This window comes from Myripristis murdjan, chromosome 24 (genome assembly GCF_902150065.1).
Source record: "Myripristis murdjan chromosome 24, fMyrMur1.1, whole genome shotgun sequence".
Classification (NCBI taxonomy): domain Eukaryota; kingdom Metazoa; phylum Chordata; class Actinopteri; order Holocentriformes; family Holocentridae; genus Myripristis; species Myripristis murdjan.
The window spans coordinates 8,181,441-8,209,332 of NC_044003.1; the positions used below are offsets into that span (position 1 = coordinate 8,181,441).

The 27,892-nt window shown below is 40.2% G+C and overlaps 1 protein-coding gene across 1 annotated transcript in view; it reads left to right on the top strand.

The window, feature by feature from the left end:
- Positions 1-17,936, top strand: part of LOC115356125 (uncharacterized protein C14orf132) — a 34,507-nt gene extending 16,571 nt beyond the window's left edge. Inside the window, exon 2 of the mRNA XM_030047149.1 lies at positions 17,655-17,936. Within this exon, the coding sequence (XP_029903009.1) occupies positions 17,655-17,885 (231 nt within the window). The 3' untranslated portion in view covers positions 17,886-17,936. The remainder of the gene's footprint in view (positions 1-17,654) is intronic.
- The last annotated feature ends 9,956 nt before the right edge of the window (positions 17,937-27,892 follow it).

The following is a 27,892-nucleotide window of genomic DNA, read 5'->3' on the forward strand; positions in this document are numbered from 1 at the left end:
GAAGCAAAAATTAGTGTAAGAAAAGGTAAATAAAACCCAATTTTAATGGCGTTTCTGTCATGCATGCCTCTAACAACAAACCAACTTTGCCCATTATAAAACTCTGCTATGAGATCCTCTTCACTTTAATAGCTGCTGGCATCGTGCAGACCATTATCAGAGCACAGTGAGCAATCCTCCAAACACAAGTGAACCAAAAAGTTTTAAACCTACTGGATATTTTTTTGAGACTGCGCCATTCAAACCAAGAGGTGAATGATTCACTTCTATCCATTATCAAGATGTAGTCTGATGACCTGAAAGGCAATTCTGTGATGGCCTCATTTGTTATCTTTACCTGCATGCATGTATTATAATGTATCTTGACTTTGTACTGATGGAGGCCATTTGTTAACTGGTATTGATGAATCTTAAGATGATGATGTGATTGGTTAATTGGATAAATGTACTGATCGTATTCCTCTGTGTGAGGATCACTATTGAGTGTCTCAACAAGCTCTCCATGTTCCCTCCCCTGACCTTTTCATTGAATGCCCCAATAGCGAAATGTTATTTGCTCATTAATCTATAAAGTGAACAACTGCTAGATTGTTATTTCTATTAGTTTAGGGTTCATTAATCTGTTGTTAAAGGGCTCAAGAGGTTTTATCTATATATTATTTAAAATGCAGAAATGCTCAAATTTTAACTTAAAGATGTGAAAAGTAATGCGGTGTACGGTTTACACTGCATGCTGATAGCTATATCCCGGAAATGTCAAGGCTGAGAAATTTTGCCCAGTTTTCCTGCTTGGAAGTCTCGCTTAAAGGGCTGTTCCACTTCATTTTCCATGTTGAAAGTCATAGCTTCTGATTAAAGTGCAGTAGAAGAGTAATGTAAGAGCAAATAGAAATAGAACTGCAAAAAAGCAAAAAACATTTTTCTATTGCATTTTTCTAGTCTTCTGAAGCAGTTTATGACGCGTGCCTCACATTCACCCATTCACACACTGATGGCCGAGGCTACCATGCAGGGTGTCAAGCTGCCTGTCAAGGGGTATGACTCGGTTAGGGGTTCATTAGCCGGGTTTCCATCCACCTATTTCTATTTGCATTTTCAGAAATTTCAAAAAAAAAAAAAAAAAAAAAAAAAAAACTTGGATGGAAACGCCAGGAATTCGAAAAACGGCCAAAAATCCACAAAAAAGTTTTTACACTTGGAGGGGGTGGATTTCTCAGCGTATCGATAAAAGAAAATGCGACTTTTTGCTGTGGAAACAGGTTTTGCGAATAAACGATGACTGGACCGGATACCACGTCACACTTCTGCGCTACAGTCTTATTATTAGTTATCATTATTATTATCATTAGTCTCTTTTTCCTTATTTAGGATGGTTCGGTACGAAGTTAGCGCTGCCAAAATAGTAAGCAGACTTCTCCCAAGAGCCGACAAGTTCAGCAGGAATCTGTCCCTGATCAGCTGAGTGTTTGTTGCTGTTCAGTGGACACAGAGGCTATCTTATGGCGTCATCTCACGGCGCACTCTCCTCTCAATAATTGCAAAACAAAACTAATGGAAACAGGCATAAATTTGCATTTTCTTTTGCACATTTTGACAAAATTCGCTCAAAAATTTCGATATATTTGGATGGAAACCAACCTACTGTCTTGCTCAAGGACACTTTGACGTGATTTCTGCAGGATTGCACCAGAAACCCTCCAATTACCAGGCAGCCACCCTGCCTACTGAGCCACACCGCCTCCTATGTGAATCTCAGATTCATGGTTTAATGTATTTCTGTAGTAGCTGTCACTCTAATGTCAGAAGGTCAAAGGGGCAGCTGTCCCTCGTGAGTGTTGGTTCGGTTATTCAAGGTGGTTCAGCGACGGATTATGCAAAGTGCCACAGCTCTCGCAATATGACTCTTATTAAATAACCATCAGCTGTGGTAGTCTTTGACCTTATCCTTGTATGGCAATTACCAGAGCCAAGCCACACTTCCTGGTTTCACCTGGGTTGCACACAGGCCAAAGAGACATTTTTCTACAGGAGGAATAATTGTCTCTACTGAATTAAAAAGCGACAGTAGTCTCAAGGGATAACGTCGAGGTCATAAAAGATCCCTAAATCAAAATTCTTATCCGCCCATTCGATTTTAAACCACAAGTTGCCCAAAAGAGACTCAACAATACATTATAACTCCAAGGGCTTTCTAGCTGCTATCAGGCTGCTGCAGTGTCACATCAGTCAAAACATTAAATCTGCAGGGGAGTGGAAGGATATCGCTCAGTGAGGATATCTGTTCCACATACATTATATGTGGCTGTTCAGGCTTCATAGTGTCATCCCTTTTCCTTCTCCAATCCATTATCTGTCCGCTCTCGTGAAAGAGCAAATGAAAGGTGAATGAGGTGTCATAGCCCCTGTCAGTGTCTGTCTCCCAAAATAATTCTCCGCTGGTTAATCTGTCAAAACAGCAGCGTGTCTGCATTTTGTCGGCCGGGAGAGCCAAACCGAACTGATTGGATGTGTTGCTCCTCTGTTGCATGCATTGTGGCTTTGGATATGAAAGTCATCTACATGCATATGCTGTAAAAATCTCCATCTTAACATGTCTTGCCAACATTTTCTGCCAGTTGGGTTTGGTTAAAGTTTTCTTTAATCAAGTGGCACCCTTTTGATGCTAGTGGGCTGATCTGCCTTATTCTGCCTTGTTTCAACATATTCATACTTGTTCCCAGAAAAAAAATGACTGAAACAAAAGAAAATGCATTGAAAACACCACCAAAAAATTCTGAGGCCACAGATCCTGGATCCTGGATCTTGGAAAGCTGCTATGCGGTGTTATGACTCTAAGCTCTTGTCTATTTGTGTTTCCACCCTGCACCCTGAGAACAGCAAACCTAATGCAAATAGGGAGGGGGTGTCTACTGACAGTGCTTGACTGACAACAGCTAAAAACAGTCGTGATGGTTTCCTACGGAGCTGTTGCGTTTGATTTTGGAGAAGAGGCACACGGAGATCGAAGCTGAGATTGAGGACGTTGGAAAAGCCAGAGCTCAAAGTGCTTTTATGCACTGCAGAGTGACGGACATCAGCTGTGACAAGGTGTGCAGATGCAAGCGGAGATGATGGATATGTGTTTTTGCGGTCACTCGCTCCTGGTTTTATAAATGACGTGGAGGTGCTTGCATCATTCAGTCATTCATTTTCCAAACCGCGTATCCGTAAGGGTCATGGGGTCATGGGGTGCTTACTTCATAGGTTTTACCAATCAGGGATGCTCAGGGCCCGAAAACCTGATGGTCCGAAATGGCCCGAGGAATACTACCTCAATTGCAGGGACCATTTTGAGACCCGGGAAGTCAACACTTGGTGATTAAAGAGGGAACTCGTCCTCTGGTGGAAGCAGGGTTGAGGGTTCCTGGTGCCTCAGTGGACGTCCTTTGTTCCAGGGACGGTTCCTTCGGTGTAAAAGGGCTATAAGCCTCCCAGACAGGCCAGAGTCAAGTTTTGAGGAATCTGTGAGAAGGTGCATGAATGCTCCCTGAGTGCATTCACATTTCAGCCATATAGCCGACCACTACAATCCCAAATGTCTTATAAATGAGTCAGTGAGCACAGTCATTACAAAGCCTCGGGGTTCCTGATGATAAAAGCCCCATTGACTTGCTAAACAGATACACTGTATGTTAAATCATGAGACCCCGTTTAGAAGGATTTCCCTGCATTTTATTGGATTTGAATGTCATTCCAAACATTTCAACTTTTATTTTTAGAGGCACTGAACAGATCAAACTGAATCCACATGGCAGAATCATTGACCTTTTTAGGAACAAGAGAGATTATTAGTTTGTGTTATTTGTTTGACCTCAAACGTCTATTTTGTATTGATATGAATGAGGATTAAGGTTAAGATTTTCTATCGTTTGCCTCTTTTATTGCTGTTTTTACTTGTTATATTACTCCTCTTATTACCTATTTGGTTTTGATCATAACATTTTACCTTTAGTTTAACTATTTTATTGTGGTTTCACTTATGATATATATATTTTTTTCATTGGTACAGACACATCACTGCTGACCACTGAGTTTGTAGGGATGGAATGAAACATTCCTCCTGTTTTTTTACTCACTTTTGATGGACTGGTCTTTAATGCGATTGGTTGTTTTATTCTAAAGTTTGTGTAGAAATTCATTTGAGAATACCTTTGTGTAACCCCGATGACGGCCATGTGCACAAACCCATTGGTTTTGATCAAATAAATTCTTCCTCCTTTTTCGACGTGTGTAGCTGGTTTGTTTTTTTGCATAGATTTTATGCTGTGAGTGGGTAGACAATGGTGGGAAGAATGATGCGTCTGATCAGAATAGTCATTTGGGGTCATTTTTATGTCTTGCTGTCTCACTGAGGTGGGCACAATAATAATAAAATTAAACATTCCTCATTGTACTTGCAGATTCTTGGAGCCCTCTCACTGCACTCGGCGCCTCTTTCACTTCGAGTGCTGTCACTAAACCACTTATCTCCTGTACACATGGGAAGCCTGTTGATGCATTCATTTAATTACCATGCAAAGGAAATATGCACATGCTGCTGAAAGTGTGGGTGTCTTCATTCTGTTTTCCCTTTGGTTTACAAGCCTGTGGCTGAATGCATGGTTAGTACACATGCACATTAGACATCCTATTTCCCTGGGTGTAGCATGATATGATGTGCAGCCCTGGAGTGGTGGCCACAGCTTTCACCCTGTGCTTGTTTTTACACGATTAACAATTTAGTAGGTGGGTTTCACTCATCGTCAATCTTCAGGGAAATACCAAGCAGAAAATGGAGCGGCAGAATCATCTGAGATGAGAAAACAGCAATGCATTATTTGCATTTTGTCTTTCTCATCTTGTTTTTGTTCTACTTTTTTTTTACTCGCTTGCTTTGGGTGGCCAAAGTGAGTGAACAATCCATCTATTCAACACTTTCCTCTAAGGCAACTTATCTTGAAATCTAATGGGTGCATTACCATAAAACATCCATGCTCCCACGAGGATGAACCCTGTTGATTTTGGGGGCCTCAGGGTAAATGTCAAATCTGCACATGACATATCACTCAAGCTAATGAGTGGACTGTTTCGATGACCCTGTGACCTTTCCTCTAGCGCCACAATGACGCCAAAATGTCAAACCTGATATCTTAAAATCTACAAGGCAGATTGGCATGAAATATGGTGAACATATCCATGCACCCTAATGCCACCCTAGCCCAAAATGTACAAAAATTAATTTTCCCACTGCTTATATTCCCCCAAAATAGACAACACCAGAAGGGCATTAAGAGCAGAAAGCTTTTCTTGTCTTAACTGTTCATCTTCTGCTACTTCTTAATCCTCCTCTCCTTCTTATTTTACTCCTCCTTCTTTTCTTTCTACTTTTTCTCCTTTGTTGTTGTAGTAGTGATTGTAGTATTGTCGAAGTTGTTAGGGCTGTAATAGCAATAGCATCATTATTCTCGTGCTTTTTTGATTTCTGTGACCCCTTGATAGTAATAACACTGTGCTTTGTTGTAATTTTAGCTGTTATTTGACTCTTTTTTTCTTTCTTTATTCAATAACATTTTCATTCCCCTTTTGTAGATTCTCTTGCCAAGTGACAGGGAAAAAAAAAAAAGAAAAAAACGTTCAACACAAAAGCACAGAGAGAAACGTTATTATTTTTTCAGAGAAAGACCAGCCACAGTGATAGGTCTGTAATTAGTACAGGGCTTTGTGATATTTGCGGAGCACAAAGCGTATCTCCAGGCAGAAAGGCTGCAGATACAGATATGAGTGTGTAGGCAGAGGAAAATAACCGACTGCCTTCGCTGTGGCACGGGCTCTCCATCTCCAGTAATGTGATAACTGCTATAAGAGATGTCCAAATGAGCAAATACTGCAGAAATGAAGTGAAACTTGGCAATATCAATATGAGCACAGACTCCTTGCCTGCGTTCACCTTCTCCATATTCATACAACAAATGACACGCGCTCATTAAGTGCAAGGCGTTCATCTTGTGACCCCTGTAAAGGCCATCGCTATAGATTGTCGGGGTAGAAATCCAATAATTGCACATTTTCCGAATGAGTCCTTGGAAGCTGAGGACCATGAAACATCCTGTGCTCGCTTGGCATAGCGTGTATTAAAGTATTGATAAACTTGAAATGAGCCATTTGGTGTAAATGCACGCATGGGGATTAAGCCGTTATAAATGCCCGTGCGCCTCCAGAGAGCCCTCTTTTCCATTGAAGCACGCCTGAGAATACAGATTAGGATGGGCGGTACATATGCAGCACATTGCTCTTTTCAAGTAATCTTTAGCCATTAACTTAAAACCTATTGCTAACAGAGGAGAGTGGCCTTGTGGGTAGGCAGCCAGTGCGTTTGTCCCTGTCAAAAGGTCATTACGCAACACACAGGATTCCCACATACACATGGAGGCTGTGTCGTGCCTTGCTTGCGATTTTGCAGTATAAGTATGGATGTGCAAAGCTAAATTCCCTGGAAAACTCTGAGAAATGAGAATATCCATACACTCATGTGGCTACAAACACCCACAACCTGCCTGTTAAGAGAATATAAACTGCCTCACATGAGAATATTGCACAGATTATTGAGATATTCTTCGAAGTGGGATATATCTCAAACCGCACCCTAGTTCAGTGCCTGCTCAGCTGTTTTCTAGGCTGTCCCAAAACTAAATTCATTCGAGGTAGCTGGAAAAGTTAAGATCCCTATAAAATTCCTGTGATGCACCATAAAAGCACAGCCCCGGGAGGCGCAGGAAAGACATAACACACAGCGAAGGTAAAAGTTTTTAGGCAGGTTGAAACACCGTTATGTTTAATCAGTTCCAATAGAATGGTGACATTTATTTACATGAAAATAATCTGTATTGTTCATCATGTTCAAATCATTAAGTCTCATGTTCAGTGTTAAAATCTTTTTTCTCCAAACAAGTGAAAAGAAATCTGCTGGTGGGATGAGATAATCCCACTTGTTTCCACTCCAGTTTCACTTGTTTCATGACTTTTTTTCAGGAAGTATTGCATAAATATGTTGGAACAGGAATATAAAGAATATCAAGAAGCTGGTACATTTCTGGAAACAGGAAAAATAAGATTTTAACACTTAATATGAGACTAAATGTTAAGATGGGGACTTTTTTAAGGCATGCTCAGTATCTAAACTTTGCTTTCAGAACAAACAACAACAACAACAACAAAAAAACAATATGTTGGTGCTCAACTTGAGCAAGCAGCCGCGCCGGGCTCTCTGGCTCTCTTGCAGTCGTCTCTGCAACAGAGTGCATCATTTCCTTATGTGTTGGGGCTGCGGGCTGTAGGGCACAGGATCATTTAGTACACAGAGAGCACTTAAACCCTCCGTGACTGACATCCGACCGGAGGCTTATTTGCGGAGAGGCCCATAGCAACACGAAGATGCTCACCCTTTGTGACAGTCGCTGAGCAAAGTGCTCTGCTGGCCGGCGTGCGTCGGGCCACAGGGACACCGACAGTGATACGCAGACGGGAAACACAGGACAGTAAGCCTCCACTCAGAGGCATTTCAGAGGATGCCTGCTCTCTCGGTGACACAGTCTGCCTTTGGAAATGCAGGTAAAAGATTCATCTTAGATTCCCCCTGCTCAGTCCAACAGCTGTAAGTGCAGAGCTCCACGATGTACGACACACCAAAAGAAGTCTGACATATGAGCTGTGCAAAAGGCACCGCATTGGGAATATGATTGGGAATATGATTGTAGTAGTCTAGACCAGCTGAATGAGTGCACTTGATTTGGATTCACCTGTTAAACCCACACCTGCTCAAATGGGAGACGCAGCTGAATGGGAGACAGAAGACACTGTATTTAATCTTAATAAGTCATATACCCTCATATTCAGTGTTAAAATCTGGCTTTTTCTTGAAACAAGTGAAAAAAAACCTACTATTTTACTATATTTACTATAATACTATGTCTTATTCTGCCTTATATTTGCACTTGTTCCCAGAAAACAAAACATAAACAAACAAACAAGCAAACAAATAAACAAATGAGTAAATAAGCAGATAAGTAAGTAAATTTTCTTTTTTTAAATCTTAAATTAAGAAAAACAAGATTTTAAAATGGAAAATGAGATGAAATGACTTTGGTTTGTTTGTTTGTTTGTTTTTGTTTGTTTGTTTGTGTGCAGGATGGCAGGATAACAGACAACCCTTGACACATCTTCAGTATTTAATAGAGGATAATGAGATTAGGTGCTGAGGCGGTGTAAATACAATAAGAGGACGGTGTTTCTTCGGTTTTGCTCTCCCAGTTCAGTTCCACTCTGAGGACGTTAATGGATACTGAGGGAAAACAGCTTGACGGGAAAATTAATTTTCCGTTTTGATAGATAGATGAAGAGTTCACTGGTGCATGGGCTTTGTAATGGAGGGTCCACAGTCCAGGCATGAGAAACACTGACTCAAAACTTCAGGCCCACAGTCCTCTCATTTTTGTTCAAACTTAAAAAAATACTTTCACATAATCAACCTCGCCCTTCTCTATTAAAGTGGATTTAATGGATTAAATTAAAAACAAATCATGTAGCTTTCACCTGGATTCACCCAGTTAGTTTTTTTTCCAGAAATGAGCCGGATGTTTCCGTCGTTTTCCACGCCAGAGGAACTGATTAACAGACGAGGAACCGAGAGCGGCTTGCTCTCGATAAGAAGGAACTGGGGAAATCAGCGTTTATTCTTCTGTTTTCCCGCTAAATCAAAGCAATCTCAGAATGTTACGCTAGCGCTTCGACTCCATGATCCCAATCCACAGATTCAATACGGAAATGTAATCGGCAGTCACAAGCACGCGCACCTGAGGATTTATCTTCATTTTCACACGTACAACAAGGGATTTTCACTTTTATCTGATGTAGCTTCAGTAAGCTTGTCTCCTAAAAAATAAAATAAAATAAAATAAAATAAAGTAAAATCACATAACTAAACTGCACTCACAGTTTTGTTTGGAGAATGGAGTTTAGCTGTATGGGAACCTACTTTTTTTTTTTTTTTTTTTTGCTTCTGCAGGTGTTGTGTTGTGCACTTTTTGGAAATGGTTATGTGGCAGAGGGTCGGACAGGAACGCATGCGAGGATGCAGCATTTTCTGGGAGGCAGCGTCGTGACTGAATGGAGAAAGTATTTACAACAGCATCTACACGGGGGCGGTGACAGTGATAGAGTGGGAAATTACAGCAGGGCAGAAAATCAACAGAAATTAGTTCATAAATTCAGGTCGTCTGGCCAGGTTTGTGTGAACCCCCCCCCCCCTACACACACACACACACACACACCCACACACATACACCCACACACACACACACCCGCCTGGCTGTCTTGTTGATGCCTCTTAATTATCGGCTCAGCTGTGAGTAAGCAAGCGACCCACCGGGGAGCCAGTATGTGGGATTCATTTGTTCTGCCCAGGAAGCCATTTCAAAACGCCGTTATGGCTATGACAGACATGTCTGTTACCTAGAGCACAGACACGGCACTTCAATGGCCAAGTTGGAGCAAAACAAACAAACAAACAAACAAACAAACAAAAAAATAAATAGGTGCACGAGTGGATGTGAATGAGTGAATGAGCATGCATTCACCCGGGCAGGAGTTTTCGTTTTCCTTGGGCGTCAGAGGGTCGCTGCCGCGCTCCATTCAGTGAAACTTCATTTTAATAGGGCGTCTTCACTTTAGATGTGTATAGAGTGGCTCTCACTGAGAAAGAAAGAAAGAAAGAAAGAAAGAAAGAAAGAAAGAAAGAAAGAAAGAAAGGTGGCACTCAGTAGAGGTGCATACCCCTGCCAGTGCTTTGTCATGTCAAGATATGCCATTTCCACCCCACACAATAAGACACTGGCACAATCAACCTTGTGCCAGTTCTTACCTTTCATGCTTTAAACTGAAGGTGATGTTTTTTGATCAATAAATTCACAGAATAACCAGTTGTGTATGTGTGTTTGGTTAATTTAGGGAGTACCGTATTGACCCGAATAAAAGACGACCCTGATTTTAAGACGACCCCTCTTTTTCAAGACCCTTTTTTGGAAAAATACTTTTTATATGGACATTCTGCCAGGAGCGGACTTACCATTAGGCAAAACTAGGCGGTTGCCTAGGGCCCCATAAAACTCCTCATACACTTATGGTTAATACAGTTATTACTTATTTGCGCACATTAATTATGTTTTTGATTAAAATACTTTTGCTAAAATGCCAGCAGAATGCTTATCGTATTATGTGTGTCTCGGGGCCCCTGTTTTGCGTGTTGCCTTTGCCTTGGGTCCCTTTGCCTTGGGTCCCAAATTTCTTAAATCCGCCACTGCATTCTGCAACACCAGCCCATGCTAGCTTTAAACTCAGTGTGGGGTATTTTGAGCTCTGTGGCAACTTCAAGTGCTTTTTGCTGCATCACAGCCCTCGTAACGGGCAGTCCTTCACTACGTTTCTCATTCACAAAATTGCACACCCTCCTGTCAGTCTCGTTGAATCGACCAGTTTTTGGACCACGAAAAGCCCTTCTCTGCTGTGGGCATTTTTTTTTTTTTTTTAGCTCTTCTTTCTGAGACCGCCACCGTCTCACATTGCACTCAGGGCCAGGGTTAAGGGATGTTTATTTACCTTGACAGTTTCGGAGGTAACTTCAGAAAGCGTCCAACTGACAGCCGGAGCGGCATGTCAGCTGGCTGCTACATTCAACCGGGTAATCGCGCTGCGCATTAAACGATTTTGCGGAGGCAGGAGGAAAGTTGCATGATTTACGTTGTATCCACGTTCGCGCGCTGCGTGCGTGACCGTTCATGTGCTCGTGCATGAACGCCCGTACCGTGCTGGAGCACACCCCTTCCAACCGTGCCAGAGCGGGGGAAGTGTACACATTCAAGCATGGAACATATGCAAGTACAATACATGTGTATTTGCTTAGACCCCCAATATAAGACGAGGGCGTTTTTTCAGGGCATTTTCAATGGAAAAAATATCGTCTTATATTCAGATCAATACGGTATTTCTGCTGCTGGAGTTGTGCACCTTTTTCTGATAACAGTGGAATCAGCTCCTCCTTGCCCCATGATGAAGCTTTCTGCAAAATGTTGCCATGTTTTGTGACTGACGCCGCCCACCGCCACGCCCACTTTTTGACCAATCAGCGTGAAAAGTTAATCTTCTCCTGCTTGGCCCGTGACTAACGTTTCCAGAAAGTTTTGTGCAAATGTGTTCACAGCTATTCACAACAACACAGACAAAAATAAACAGGAAGAACATGGGTCGTAAGAAGCCATTCAGTCTCACATTCAGTCTGAAAATGTAGTTTCGTCTTAAAACAAGTGAAAAAAAAAAATCTGCCAATGGGATGTGAACTTTCCAGATTTAACAAAAAAAAAAAATAATAAATAATAATAATAATAATACTCAAGCGTCACTTTCTTGATGCTTGACTCTTGATCTGCCTTATTCTGCCTTATTTCAGCACATTTACACTTGTTTTCAGAAAAAAAAATCCTGAAACAAGTGAAATGGCATTGGAAACATGAGATTATCTCATCCCAATGTCAGATTTTTTTTAAGAAAAACAAGATTTAAAACCAAGTATGAGTTAGAGAAGTTAGAGATCAGATAGATAGATGTGCTTTATTGATCCCAAATTGATAATTCCTTGAAAAAAAAAAGGGAAATTAATTTTTAATCCCCTATATGTTTTGAAATAGTGAGGAATAAGCGACAGGTTTTCCCCCAAAAAAGATGAACTCTTTAAGGAAGAAAATAACGTCTTGCTCCAGATTCAGTTATCACTCTTATGTCCATAAATAGACTTATAGTTCAATCATGATACATCAGATTTAAGTCTGTATACTACTAAGTGTACAAATACTATAGTAAGCAAGATAAGCAGACATACAAGCATTTAAAGCATGTACTTGCCATTGTAAATCAATTGTGAACAGGGATTACATGGTCTAATATTATTTTTAAAAAAATCTTCCAGTAGGCAAATGGAAGGCTAAATGCTGATTTCCTCGGTTGCATCTTGTTTGAATTCTCGTCTGGTGATCGCTGCTGTTACAGAGAAACAGCTTCTCTGTCCGTGAAATTGTCAAACTGTGTCAGTCGAGGTGAACACGCGGATTAGATTTTGATTTTACTCGTTAAATGCAATGATGAGAAGTTCGAGACGGGTTAAAAATATTTCTTATACCTGAAAAAATGTGCAAAAGCAAGTGAACGCAATTTTAGGAAGGTGCTTTTCAATGTTTTGTACATAGATTTGAAATTACAGTGAGCAAATTATGGATACATGCAATGCTTTTAGGGGATACATTCAGTTTCTTCACACAGAGAAATGTTACAGTTCAATGTGAAGATGCAGAGTCGGCTGGTGTTATCTATTCTGTTTGCATCTCTGTGTTGGCTTTGTCTTAAAAAAACAGACTGATCTGTTTGGATTCAGTTAATGGTCTAAAGATCTGGCAGTGATGTGTGTGTGTGTGTGTGTGTGTGTGTGTGTGTGTGTGTGTGTGTGTGTGTGTGTGTGTGTGTGTGTGTGCGTGTGTTCATCATGGATTCTAATGGCATCCCAATGAAACTAATCTAGCGCTGTTGATGAAGTAAATTAGCTGCGGCATTAAAATGTAAGTGGTGAGCAGGCCTCAAGGTCACCCCGGGACACCATGGACTCCAAAAATGGTTCTTTCCAAAAAGGACACAGGGACTTCCTTTCACCGAAAAACAAGAAATACGCTCTAAATATTTTCTTGACATGACATATACCTCATTAAGTAGTCTTGAAATTTAAGAAACTGAGAGATCTTTATCATTTATGCAGAGAGTTGTCATGGTTGAATCCATTTGGACAAACTTTTGAAATTCCCGACTCTGACAGCGCATTACTGAAGTTTTTGCTGAGTCTTTTGCGAAGTTTAAATCTTCAGAATCAATGAGATGGCGTTACAACCCTTTCCTAAAGTCTAGGGGATAAAAAAGGTAAAGAATAAGGGCTACAGAACCGGATGTAAAAAGGCCCAAAAGTCATTTATTTTAGAAAAGGCTTAATAAGAAACATGGAACTACATTGCTAGGAAGCAGTCGTAGGTTTCATGATGTTTTTTATGGTGAAAAAATGGAAATGTACTCCTGGAATGGAACCAGATCTGCCTATTATTTGAAAGAAGGGACCCGGACCCATGCAGAACTGATTTCAGACCTGATTTTGACCAGGAGATGCAGGCCTGATCGGCACTGTCTTCATAGCTGGTTGCTATGAACAAGTTAGCATCAGTTTACAATTTACCAAAACACAACTTTGTGTCTCACCTAATGTGACGTTAGTATATGATCCATCATATCTGCCTAGAAAGTTGGTAAAATAACATCCAGCAGGTTTTCTGTTAACCCTGTCCTGCTGATTGAAACAGCATGGCTAATCCACTTGTTATTTCAGATTAAAAGCCCTCTTGTTGTCACGGTGATGGATGACAAACATGACTCCTTTAGAATCAGCTTTGCCGTTTTGTTGCGTCTAACGACATAAAGATAACCCTGACTGTTTGTCCTGGTGAACCGAAACAACGATGGCTCATTTGTTACCACAGCTGTTAACATTACAATGTGCACGTTACAACACACACACACACACACACACACACACACACTCATCACTTCCATCATGATCAGCGCTGTCTGATCACGGTCAGGCCTTCTCAGATTCACTCAGGTATTACTCATAATATCATAACACACCTGGGATCCACAGCAATAGAAGCGGACCCAACCCGGGCCCGACTGACGTTAAGAAAATGTGGATCTGACCCGGGTCGGGTCCCGGGTCGGGTCTCAGGACCCTCAGGTGAAGGTCCTGAGACCATACGCCTTTTCCATACACCTTTTCTACAAATCATCAGTCTCCATCCATCCATCATCTCAGCAGCATAATCAGCCCACATTCTAATCAATACGGATTCACTACCAACTGTGTTCAACCTTTGTTTTTATATTGGGGGTGTGCAGAGGTACCACTATTTGAATTTGTATTTGTATTTGAATTTGTTTTGGGACCAAATAATCAGATTTGGATTTGGGAAAAAAGTGGGTGTGGCTTACACAAGAAGTAATTTATTATTATTTTTTTAATTGTTGGATTTTAACCACAGATAAATATAAAATAACTGAAATTCCTGCTGCGAGGACACCCATTCTAACGACTATGTATTCTGCAAATCAAAAGAAATATTACATTAGTCACAATTTTTGTGCACTGTGTGTGTCATCGTCTATTCTTTTGGTCTGTCTCCATCAGCTGTGGAGGATAAGACATAGCTTCTTGGTTAATGCTACCTCAAATTTAAGGGCTGGCTGTCAAAAATGTCCAAAGTAGTTTCTTCGCAAGTAAACTCAGACTGTGAAGAAGTTGCATGTATTATTTAAAGCCGAACTTAAAGGAAAATGTTCGAAAGGGTAATTTATTCAGCAGAAAGTCATTATTCGTCATATGCCGAGTCTGGATTTGGATTTTAGTGCGTCCCTGCTGGTTCACTAATGAGCAACAATATGAATAGATTTGTGCTGTGTCTCTGTCAGAGGGTCACAGCACCTTAACTTAAAAAAAAAAAAAAATGACAGCGATCGTAACAGGTTGAAATGTGAAATCACGCCTCCATTGATCGTCACACAACTTCTCGTGATTGGACAATGAAGTCGTTCACCTTGTCAGCTGACCTATTTGGTGCAAGATGTTTTCTCTGGTAACGTAAAAGTGGCTGTAAAATGAGATAACACAAAATCAATATAACTTTATGAGCAGAAGCACTTTATATTAGGCCTTGTGAACAGACCACTTCATATATAGTTGGGGTTTGGTCTTCTTGTTTCGTATTTTGCCTTCACACACTCGTATTCATATTCACATTCATACATAAACATGTACACTCACACATGTACACATACTCACATACGTCTACAGTACACACTCTTTTTTAAACACCTTTACACACATTTACTGCATTGATTTAATATATATTTGCATTGATTAATGTATATTTGCTCTTTTTTGTTGTTTTGTTGACATTTTTTCTTTTTTTTATGTAATCAAATTTTGAGGTGGGATTCTCTTATAAGCCCCTAGGGGTTTTCTGTATCTCACCTGCACAATCTATTGTTATTTCATTCTTGTTCTGATGTTTTGCTTTTATTGTGCAAAAAAAAAAAAAAAAAACCTCAAGTGGCACATAAAACATGTGCAAAAAGAACTAAAACTCGCTAAATTCTTGTATATAATGCCGTTGCCTTATTTTTATGACTTATTGAACAAGAAATGTCGAGTCACATTGTTTTTACTAAATTGGATATGTGTCTCTCGTCCTGTGTGTTTTTCAATACGTCAGAAGCTCACTCCCTGTGACAAAAAAAAAACAAACAAAAAAAAAAAAAACGTTCAAATTCACCTCATGTTCTGACTGCTCCTATTTCCTGCCTAATTTTTTTTGTTCCGCTCCAGCGGCTCATTGTAGATTAGATTCAGATGAGCCTCAGAATCGTGAGTGTGCTACAACGGTGACTTTAAAATAGCTTGGCTTTACTGATAACGGCTTCGCTCCGGATGGATATGAGCAATCACGGAGCCTTTTTATTTTTTTATTTATTTTTTTTTTTTCAGGCCATTTATACTTTCCCAGATACTGCTGGAAAGAAAAAGAGAAATGAAGAGAGAAATTGATAAAACGTCTTCACTGAATATCAGCCCGAGGAAAAAACCATGCCCTTTGACTGGAGATAGAGGAATATTTTGGATGCGCTTGAGAAGTGTGTGTAATGACACTGTTGGCGCAGCAGATTAGAAAAGCCTTCCTCGTTTTGAGCTAAGCCTGCTTTTGTATAATTTTTGTCTCACTTGTCTCCAGGATGAGAAATTTCTCCCCTACGTGACCGAAGTTGATTTAATAGTTGAAATGAGCGACGGTCCAACTTCCTGCACATGGAAATTGTTCCTAATAAATGTTGCACAATAAAGCTGCAGAGAGAGGTTTCTACAGAGTTCTGTCTTATTGCTTCCCTGTTGTTCCTTGTTTTGTTTTGTTTTTTTTCTTTCTCATTGTGCTGCGGTATAGTCGTTTTGTTAATTTGTTTGGAGTCAGATATTATCTCCGAGTTTTGCTGAGTGGGCCTCAGCATGTGATATGAAGCCGGCAGCTGGAGCGAAGCTGATTGTTTGCTGATGAATCTGTTTTGTTCAGAGAACTTAGCAACTTCAAGAAGTGCTTCAAAGTTGTATTATTATTAGTACGACTAGAAATAGAAGGGGTTGTACTAGTGTTGAATTTGAATTTGTTGACTAGTTGTAGTAGCAGCAGTAATAGCACTATTAAAAGCACCCTCATTTTGCATTGGAGCTGGCAGTAGTTGCAGCAAGATGTGGAAAAGTCACTATATACATTTACAGTCGTGTACTTCAATACACTTCTGAGGCACTGCATTTATCCCTCTTCTGTACTGCATTTATCTGATGGGTGGAGTTGTTAGTGCTAGTTTGCAGAGGAAGCTTTTCCATGCAAAACATCAAAGATGCTGTGAACCCGCCAACAGGATATGGAGCAGTCAGAGCCACAACATTAAAATATTCCTCGCAGGTTAACACATCAATAATTTAACTCCCTGAACTCTTCGTAAAGACTATGTTTACCTTTTCATACTGAATGCAGTTTAGGCCTACTGATGATTCCTGCAATGCTAACGCTGCCGCAAAAGGTCTGTTTTGCTGCTTTCAGAGAGGCTCCGCTGTTGAAAAGAAATCTCCATATTGGTTTTACCTCAACTTTGATTGTCTGTTTCTTTTAGATGTACACCGAGGCACCATAGGAATAGTACACTGTGCAGCACAATCCCCACTCTCAGCCGTAGTCCAAACTAGTTAATAAACACCAGCAATTGCAGGGTTAATTTTTATGGTTGGGGTCGTTGCTAAAAGAGAGAAAACATATAAACTGGCTGGCTATCTGTTTATCTGTCTATAAAGACTTGAGCAAGGAAAATAGGTTCATGCAATACATAGAAACATGCAACATACAAATACTACAATCCTATTAGTAAAATTATGAATACAGTGGTCCCTCGTTTATCGCGGGAGTTACGTTCTAAAAATAACCTGCAATAGGCGAAATCTGCGAAGTAGTCAGCTTTACTTTTTACAATTATTATAGATGTTTTAAGGCTGTAAAACCCCTCACTACACACTTTACACACTTTTCTCAGACAGGCGTTAACATTTTCTCACTTTTCTCTCTTGTTTAAACACTCTCAAAGTTCAAACCTTCGTAGAAAAATAAGTCCAGTAAAAAAAAAAGCATGCAAAATTGCACAAAAAAAAATCCGTGAAACCACGAGGCCGCGAAAGGTGAACCGCATTATAGCGAGGGACAACTGTACAGGACTTCCTCTTTCACTTGAGTGTTTTGTATTATAGTATTGCTACTTTTACTTAAGTGCAGTATTTGGGGAGTTTTTCCAGCACAAGCAGCAGCACTGGCAGTAGTTTTAGTTGTTGCTGTTATAGCAGCAGTAGCATCAGAGTAGTTCTCGGTGTAGTATTAATGATATTCTGCTTGCTTGTCTGTCCACAGATCCCGGTGATGACGGGCGCGTTCATGGACTCGTCGCCCAACGATGACTACAGCACCGACCACTCTCTGTTCAACTCTTCGGCCAGCGTGCACGCCGCCTCCATGGCGGCCCACGGCCCGCCTGAGGAGCCCCAGTCCATGTCCCGGGATGCCATCTGGCTCTGGATCGCCATCACTGCCACCATCGGGAACATAGTAGTCGTGGGTGTCGTGTACGCGTTCACGTTCTGAGAGTAACTGATGTGAGCCGGGATGTTGGAAAGAAACTGGGATTTATACTGGATGAGCAGGAATGAGCGGTGAGCGGCTGCGACTGCTGCACAGTGCAAAGGCAATCCTCTCCGCGTTGTGGATGACTCACTAAACAAATTTTTGTCTAGTCACTGAAGGACAAATCAGCAGAATTGCCCAGCAGTCATCACACACACACACAAAGCACTTGAGTCATAATGAACTTCTGCCGGTGAAGCATGGACGTGGAAATAAAAGTGGGAATATACTGCACAGAACGTTAATGGTAAACATAATGTACAAAATGTTCTTTACGTTGTAAACAAATAAAAAAGAAGTATCGGTGTGTTTTTGTGTCGCCAAGTATGGGGTTTTCTCTAATGGCCTATCTAAACTTGTGAAAAATGTCACTTTTTACATAATTTGCAGAGGCAGTGTGCCAACAGTGTGTGTGTCTGTGTGCGTGTGTGTGTGTGTGTGTGTGTGTGTGTGTGTGGGTTAGGTGGGGGTGGTACTCTCCATTCCATAAGACAAATGAGGTAATACTGTACTAAAACATTAGGGTGGGGCAGTGTAACAACTTGGCACAGCGCCTAGGAGAAGAGCTTAGCAGAGAGAGATTTCTTTTTCTTTTTTTTTTTTTTTTCCCCTGCCATAATCTCATTGCAAAACTTCTTAAATTCCAAAACTACTTCCTCTGCAAAGACAAAACTATTTCCATTTATAGTTTTGAGACTCTCTCTGAAACCAGCTCTCTTTTCACCGGTGTAAATAGGCAGCTGCTGGTTTTGGTACGACGATCATCATTCCTCCGTTAGGGATTCAAAAAGGCTGTAAACTGCAGGTTATGTTGCTGCTATTATTTTTGTTATTCTCAACATTACATTTATTTTATATAGGGGAAAAAAAGTCCAGTTTGAAAGTAATACAGTGTATTAGTGTGTAAATCCTCACACAAGACCTGCTGTTTAGCAAAATAAATAATTAAATTATGTGATAATGGAGCTTAATGAATTGGCTTGAATATTACATTACAATGGGTCATTTCAGTAAAGCAGTTTTTCTGTATTTTAAGTGTTTTACTGTCTGCAAATCAAACTTCCCCTGCAGAAAAATAAAGTTTGAATAAACGTTTGGTCAAAAACACATTGCAACCTTAATGATCATTTTCATAAATCACAGCTAGCCATGCTTTATTAGGTTGGTCTGGTTATTTCTGTATTGTCTCTGCTCAATTTGGAAATATAGATGCCATCATTGTAAATGTGGAGGAAAGACCATTACAACAGATGGTTAAAAAAAATAAAAGGTGGATGGATGGTATTACAGTTCAGATTGGATTCCGTGGCTCCTTTATGCCTTTTTTATCCGACAAAATGGTTTAAAAATCATTGAAATCTGTTGACTAGACAATCTTTAGCCTGTACACTTACATGCACCGGGTAAAGATTTGCATGCAAGGAACATTAAACATCCCCTTAAACAGCCTGATCAGTCATTAAATCTCATCCTAGACAAGAAATAGAGAGCAACTACAACCTTTTTTTTTTTCCCCGTCAAGTATGAATTCCTATTACAGTATGTTAATGCAGCAGTTTGTATATATCTGTACGTCCGGTGGTGAATGTATTTCTGATTTAAAGGTCTGATCGGCAATCAGTATTCAGCACTCTCCATGTGTTATTACTCAGCTTCTCATTCACCAATTTCCTTCTCTGAAATTGAAGGACTGTTTAGGGGAGGCTAAATATAAGTGATTCTAAATGTATTTTGACATTGTAATTTTTTTTTTTTCGTTTTGTTTTTGTATTTTGCATTGTTGTAGAATCTGATTTTTACAAAATTGCTGTTTTCCATCTGCAAGACATAACCTTCAGAATTGTATTTGACTATAAGCATAATTGGTATAATAAAGAAAAATCTAGATTGGGTCCTGAGCATGCGGCTTGTCCTCGATCTTTGTCCTTGTGAGAGACGCACTGGCACCCAAATTGCTTTCCAAACTGAAAGGCTGTAATGAGCTCTGGGTGAATGCCGCCTGTTGCCATGGCGATGCATCTCCCTGCTCCGATCCTCGTGTTCCTTCAGCAGCGCACCTGCTTTATGTCTCCCAGCCCACCTGGCCGGCAGCACACAGATGATGCCACATGCACCCAGCGAATGTCACCGCAACACACGCACACACAAACACACACACACACACACACACACACACACCACTGCCTCGCAGGCTACCAGCCACCCCAGGTGTCTTCAGACGGGTTCTCTCCCAAAATATTACATATCCATTTTGGAGAACAAAATCATCAATTTAAGGGATCATTCACTTCTAAAATGTTGAAGGGCCCAGATTGTAAAGTGTTTAGCGCATGAACACCCCCATGAACACATGAGCACATTATCATCTGTACTTACAAGTGGGACATTTGGAAACGTCACTGATACCTGAGTTTCCAAATTGTTCATAGCAGGAAAACTGGCAGTGACAATAAAATGCATGTTGCCTGATGACAGTGAAATGCAGGTTCAGTACTGCTGGTGCTCTGCTGCCTTAGGGCAAATCAGGGGAACGCAAGGAGTCAGCAGAATGGTTGGCACATTTTGGTTTGAGGTGGGTGCTAGGCGAAAGGTCATGGGGTCACCAAACGGACAGGTTTCATTCTCTGGGTAGCATAGATGTGCTCACCATATGACATAGCAATTTGTCCAGTAGATTCTAAGATAAATAGATTTTGAGATATTATATTTGAGATTCTAGCTTAAGGATGGAACGAGAGGAAAGGTGATGGTGACATCAAAAACTGATAGGGTTCATTCCCTGGGAAGCATGAGCACACTCAGCAAATCACTTGCCAATTTATGGGGTCATAGGGACTCCACAATCAAGAGGAAACTTATGCTGGCGAGTATGAAAGCACTCTAAACTAAATTTTGTGGCTACTAATTTGTGATATCTTGTGTGCAAAGTTGACATTTTGACATCACCAAAGTTGAGTTTGTGCTCTGGGAGGCATGAATGATCACAGCAAATTTCCAATCCAGCTGACTGATTTTGAGCTATACTGCCTTGGAGTAATTTTAAAAAGAATGAAACGTTGTGTAGAAAGCAACCCGATATTTTCTCTTTGTAGTTATTAAAAAGTCAAAGAAGGAAAAAAAAAAACAGATAGCCATGCTTTCAGTTTGCCATGGTTGAACACTTCACTTTGAAGCTCCCAGATAAATTTCTAAAATGAAATAAAAATGTAAAATGAACTCATTTTCTGAAAAAATAAAAATGAAATAAAGTGGCTTCTCATGGACACAAATAGTAAAGTGACATTTTGACAACAGAAATGAGTGGCAACCTCTTCAGTGTAGCATATCTCTATAGTAATGAAGGGGTAATATATCACCATGCAGAAGACTGGAATAATAATAATGTGATACATATATGTGATCATTTGTTTGTTGTAAATGGTAGGTCATTGTGTATCAAAACTCAAGATCTTCCTGACAGCCCTTTCACATACAGGAAATAGTTTGAAGAATTGCCTAATAAACTCCCTCAGATCCTGATGACCACTGCAACAAACTTTCCCACACAGTTTCCTTTCCTTTCAGCCTGGAGAAAAGATATTTGAAGTCGCTCCCTAGTTGACAGCGGACAGTGAGTTCGCCCATTAGGGTGTAATGCCGGGGCTGAGAGGCTAATGAAATTTCACTAAATCCCCTGATGCATCTGTGGGACACGCCAGAGCCGGAGCCAGAGCTGGAGCCCGGAGGTCACAGACGGTGCATTAATAAAGTCTCTGTTGTTTGAACGGCCAGCAGTCTGCCTGTCGCCGCCACAGAGAGGTGAAGTCATGCGATACGATGTCCTTTTGAGGGTAAATGATGCACACGTGACCATTACTTTGTGTTATCAAGTGGGTCAATACTGACCTTGATTAATTGGTCTTTAACCGGGAGATGGATGACTCATAGAAATAAGGATATGCTGATTAGAGGATCTGCTTCCTGCCCTCATGGCACAGGTAAAATACAGGGATGCTCACCGGGTTTTGAGCCACATTAAAGGGATAGTTTGCATTTTTGGACATGAAGTTGAATGAAATCCTCCCTGGCAGTGTCGTGCATTGAAATAGGTAGTTCTGGTTAGTTTGCTGGGGTTGCAAAAATAAAAAGGTATGCTTCTCAAAACAAAATGCATTCTAAATGGTAATACATTGCGGTCACAAACCCAACTCTGGGGAAAAAAAAAAAATCAGATTTCACAATCACTTGGCATCATTTTTTCTCCATCAGTATCAGTAGATATGAGTAGGCTGGGCCCGCACTGACATAGAGGATTTTTTTCTGACAGAAAACAGAAGCACTTGCAAGCCCCTGCGGAGAGTCTCAATCCAGCACCTCATCATTTTTGTCAGGGCGTGGGTTTTGTTTCTATGACAACAATATCTGGACATATCACCACTCTCAGAGCAGCCTCATAAAAACTGCGGGCTGCTCTGAAGTAACACGCAATATGTTTGACCTACAATGCTGACAACAGAAATTTTTGACTCGCTTTTACGTTGCTCATTCTTACCAGCCTGTAACAACTACACTCTCACACTGAAGCAGACAATAATAATAATGGCCATCATATAATGTTATATTATGTAGAAGATTCACTACTCTGCTGATCCTGTGTGATAAGCTGATCATACCAGACAATTCTTGATAGGTTACCTTCTAACCAGGCAGTAAGCCATCTCATTAGCTAGTAGCTGGAGGGCTGGCACAGCAGGGCTCTTCAAAACATGTTATTTCCTCTGTTCTGGGCATGCGGGGCCATAATCCTCTTTGCTGAAACGTGCTCCAAACACACCAAGTTTTTTACTCATTGCCATCTTGGTTTCACTGCTCAAAACGACTCCAGGAGGCCAAAGTTGTCAAAAAGGATAGTTGGTGCCAAGTGAAAGTGAAGTCTGACGTTTTTTCCAGAGTTGGTTTTGTGATGGAAATTTACCACCATTTAAAATATAGGTTGTTTTGAGAAGCAAAACTTTTTTAATTTTGTGACCCAAGCAAACTAGCCGGAAGCACCTATTTCAATATTTGAGGAGGTCAGATCTTTGCCCAGGAGACACCGTAAGTAAAAAAAAAAAAAAAAAAAAAAAAAAAAAAAATCCCTTTTCAGGATTTCATACAACTTCATGTCCAAAAATGCGAACTATACCTTTAATATGCGCAGAGCTCAGGTTATGAGTTTACAGCTGCATTCCCATCAGGTTTCCTTTCTCTAAAACCGAAACGGATCTGAACTGTCTCCACAAAGTCTCCAGTGGAAAGTTTTACGTGGCCATTTGTGTTTAGAGGTGATTTCGTGACCTTTGTGCCCTGGAGACTTGTTAAAATCCTATTGTACGTTTCAAGTAACAAGCCTATTATATTTTTCAAGCGAGCTAATTTCATGACCCGTGAGCCCGCGAGACTTGTTAAAAAGCCTTTTGTATTTTATATAAGTAAAAAATACAAACATTTTCACTACTTTGGAGGACTGCTTCCCTACTTGGGAGGATTCCTGGACTCCCCGTCATGTCGCAAATTTTCCGTTCAGTATTGAGTGATGCCTCAGCGACTGACACCTGAGCCTTTTACAGCGCTTGTTATTCAGACACCACCTCACCAATCAACAGAGGAAGGATCAATAACTCCGTGGTCTCTATCGCCAGTGCGAGTGATTAAGTTGCATCGATTCAGACATCACATGCAGAAGTAATGTGGGCCCGAAGAATCTTCTGTTCATCAGGAGAACAAAGAGGCGAGACAATGTGTTTTTCTTCTAATAAGACGCAACATGCAACATGGCATCACAATTCAACTGATACAATGTAGATAACAAATCAATTACAACGAATTACTGTGCCGATTAATTATTTATTCATTAATCTCTGAGCTTTCCAGCAATCAGACTGGTGTGACAGAATAAAATTAAAAATGTCTTTACAAAATGTAAATAATGGAATTTAGGTGGAGTTATTGTTCAATAAATAAAATCTACCAAGTATCATGATTCATTTTTCTGGCACATAATATGTATTGTCAAATTTTTGTACTATGATATATTGAATTTTCATATATTGTCTCAACCCAAGTTTGGATCAGTTACCTGTCATAAATTAGAAATTACAAATAAAGAAGATTTTCAAAAAAATAAAAAATAAAATAAAATAAAATAAAATAAAATAATAATAATAATAATAATAATAATAATAATAATAATAATAATAATAAATTAACTTACGTTTTTAAATTCAAATGTAATTCCATGAAATTTTTGAAATTAAATCACACATTATAAATTACAAATAAATAAGTCAACAACTTTTCTGTGGGTGAAAAGTTAAGACATTCATCTCTGGCCAGCCGTTTTTATAAACAAAAGAGTGTAGGAACACTTATTTAATTTGTACGAGGATAGTTTCCATGTGGGGCTTGCTCTTTGGCCTCGTACATGTACCGCTGCTCTGCCAAGATATTCCGTCTGAATAGTAAACACTCTCTTGATAAGCCAGGCACATTCTTCAGCTGCATATTAAGCTGATTAAGCTGAAAGGCTGTCCTCTCATGCCGGTAATTTTGTAATGGACTGTGACCTTTGTATGGGAGAAGAGCGGCCTGGGCTCTCAAACACTGGGCTCTTACACAATGCTGTGATACATCTTTTAAAACCTTTTCATAGGCCGACCCTTAAACATTTAAATTCTCCAACTGAATAACAAGGAGAAACAATATTTTTTCCACCAAACCACAGAATGTCATAAACAGGATTATAACACAACGTGTCTTGAGCTGAATACTTTATTGGGTGGATTAGGGCCTGGGGTCTCTGGGGCTGAGCTACTCTTTAAGTTTTTTAAGTTTTAAGTTTTTAAGTTTCTCCGCCATGAACGGATTACTTGACAACAGCATGAACTGACCACAATTAAATAAATAATACAGCTATTGTTAAGGTTAGGTTTAAGCAGCTGCCTTTATGAAAAAATCACATGTGAAATAAACCACATGTGGTTTTGGAACACATGTGATCTACAACCACATGTGATGTAATGTTATTTTTGATGTAATTTTATTTCACGTGATTGTTACATTGTTTTTTTTCACATCTGAAATGACATGTTGCTATTTCACATGTGAAAAAGCATGAGAAACATGAGAAACACACATGTTCTTAAACTATATGTGGTTTATTTCACATGTGGTGTTTTCACATGTGAAAACTTGTTTGTCACATGTGGTGTTTTCACATGTGAAAATTACAGTTCACATGTCAAGAATCGAGTCATGTGATAATGTGGAATTCACATGAAAAGATGTTCACATGTCAAGAATCGAGTCATGTGATAATGTGGAATTCACATGAAAAGATGCAAATCTCATGTGATTTCATGTTTTCACATGTGGAAATTCTGGTTCAGAAGCCAATCACATGTGAACATGCTAATTCCACATGACTTTGTGAGACCTATTTGTTTGTCATATGTGGAAATTTTCAATCATGTGAAAACAACAAATCACCTGTGAAAATATCTAGTTCACATGTGACATTGTTTTCTTTTCACATGCGAAAACTGAAAATCACATGTGAAAAGTTAAAGTTCACATGTGACATCATTTTTTTTTCACATGTGGAAAGATCAGTTCACACGTGAATACTGCCAGTCACATGTGAAAATGGTAAATTCACATGTGAAAATGGTAAATTCACATGTGAAATTCAATTTTTCACACGTGAAAAGGCATATTTCACATGTGATATGTCAGTAAGGGTAAGGCAAGTCACGTTTCAATACAAACTGCTGAAAATGTTTATGGTTATGGATGGATGTTTATGGTGTTACGATTAGGTTTCGGTCTGTGGCTCCCCCTGGAACCACACACACACCACTTGCGAAGTTTGGCCATGACTTCAGCAGTCAGACAGGGAACCACCAGCAGGGCTCAGGCCGTCAGATACTTCCACCATGTGCAGAGACGCATGAGGAAGCGTGTCCCCCCATCTGAGTTAACTTTAGGGTTAGCAAGTGGAGTAGCTGTCTTCATCAGGAGACACAGAAAACTACGGTTCGGGTGAGGACACACTCCTGGTGTGCGAGCTGGGACTCAGATCTGGATTGCCGGTGCTGCAGGCAGATGCATGTCCCCATCCATCCCTGCTGACCTCCACCACCTCACTTCCCACACGATGGGAAACTCATTTCTTCCACATTATGTATTTGCATTTCGAGACATCATGCTCAGACCCCCTCAGACATCTTCAGTAAGAGATTTGACAAGCTCATTTTCTACATGTCTTTCCCAACTCTTCATGTCTAATATGATTTGTGACTGTGGCTTTAGGTTAACAGAGAAACTGAAATTGAATGAGCAAGGTTTAGTTTTATGGTTATGTGGACCGATTGTAAAACACCTTTGTTCTGCAAAACTCTTCATCTTAAGTGTTTTTAGGGCATTTTTTCCTCCCTTCAACTCCTTTTCCCTTTAGTCCAGTTGAATGCCATTCAAGCTGTGGAACTGGAAAACTGGAAATGCCTCTCTCCTCCTCCACACCAATTGCAGCGCACTTCATTAAGGGTGAACAACCCCGAAATACAAGGCCTCATGGGCGTAAAGGAGATGGACATTGACATCTAACAGCTAGTAGCTGCTCATGCATGCTTGGTGTCTCATGCATCAGTCTGCACGGATGCTCATATTTAGCTACCGCATTTCTTCATTTGGTTTGATCACCAGAGGAGGGAAATTAAGGTAAAGAGTCCAGACAAGTCTAGCATGCTCAGCTGCAGCACCAGCAGCCCGAGTGTCCTTGGATGACAAGGTTACCAAAACCCTGCACTATAAATGAACTGTTTATAATTGAGTTCTGGTTCATTTGTGGTTGATCAGTGTGGCGTTAAACTAAATAGAAATGCAACAAACTTTCTCCCTATGTTTCGGAGCAAAGAAAAACTGTTGGTGTGATTGCGCCCTAAGGCCATGTCCACACTAGGCCGGGCATATTTTGGTAATGGTGTGTGTTTGTCTTTCCGTTCACGCTGGGTTGTTTTTGAGAAGTTACCCATCCACACTGACACCCTCAGCAAAACACAAAAACATGATATGATGTTTCTGCTGTACTGAAGTGTTGCCACAGCTGAATTCTAGCTGAGTGCACGGTGTCAAAACCAAGAAACAAAGCGAACAAAGGAAAATAAAGTCTTCTTTGTATGGACCGACGTTGAGGTAGAGCCACTTTTAAAAGTAACTAGGGTTCAGATACGGTACCAGAGCCATGACAAACTCAAATGTCTACCCCTTTCCAGAATAATCCAAAGTTCAACAGGCTACACTCCTGATGCTATAACAAATACTGCTGCCGTGCTATGAACACAAGTGCACCTACAGCCTTCCTTCACTGCATATGCTGCAACACAGCTGGGCTTAATGGTAATTGATGTTAATAAAGTATGATGATATGTCAAACAGCAGTGATGGTATTTCACATACAGTTAACAGCTTTGAATGCATTATGTCTGGTGTTAAATCTGCAGGGGAAAAATCACGAGGAGGTCATTAAATCTTTGCCTGAAGCCGTAGGGAAGGCGTCAACAACAGCATTTTAAATTACATTTTAATTTGTCTGCGGTTCATTTCTTCACAAAGATGATATCTTCACCTCCGCCACCACTTCTCATTTTCAACTTTTTTGCCGGCTAAACGTGCTCGTTAACAAATATCCATCACCACTGATCAGTTATTACTATCAGAATGAATTTTCTCTCAAGTAACTTCTATGTAATTTTGTCTTGTAAAATATTTGAATATGCAATACATTTGCATTTTGCAATAGTGGGTCCAATGTATTGCACGAGGCCATTTGGCATACAGTAAACTTTATTATTATATATATATTTTTGATATTACTGCAGGAATTTGACCTACACTTGTCATATAATGAGCGCGCATATAAAACAAAGATCAAAGTATGAAATTAATGAGTT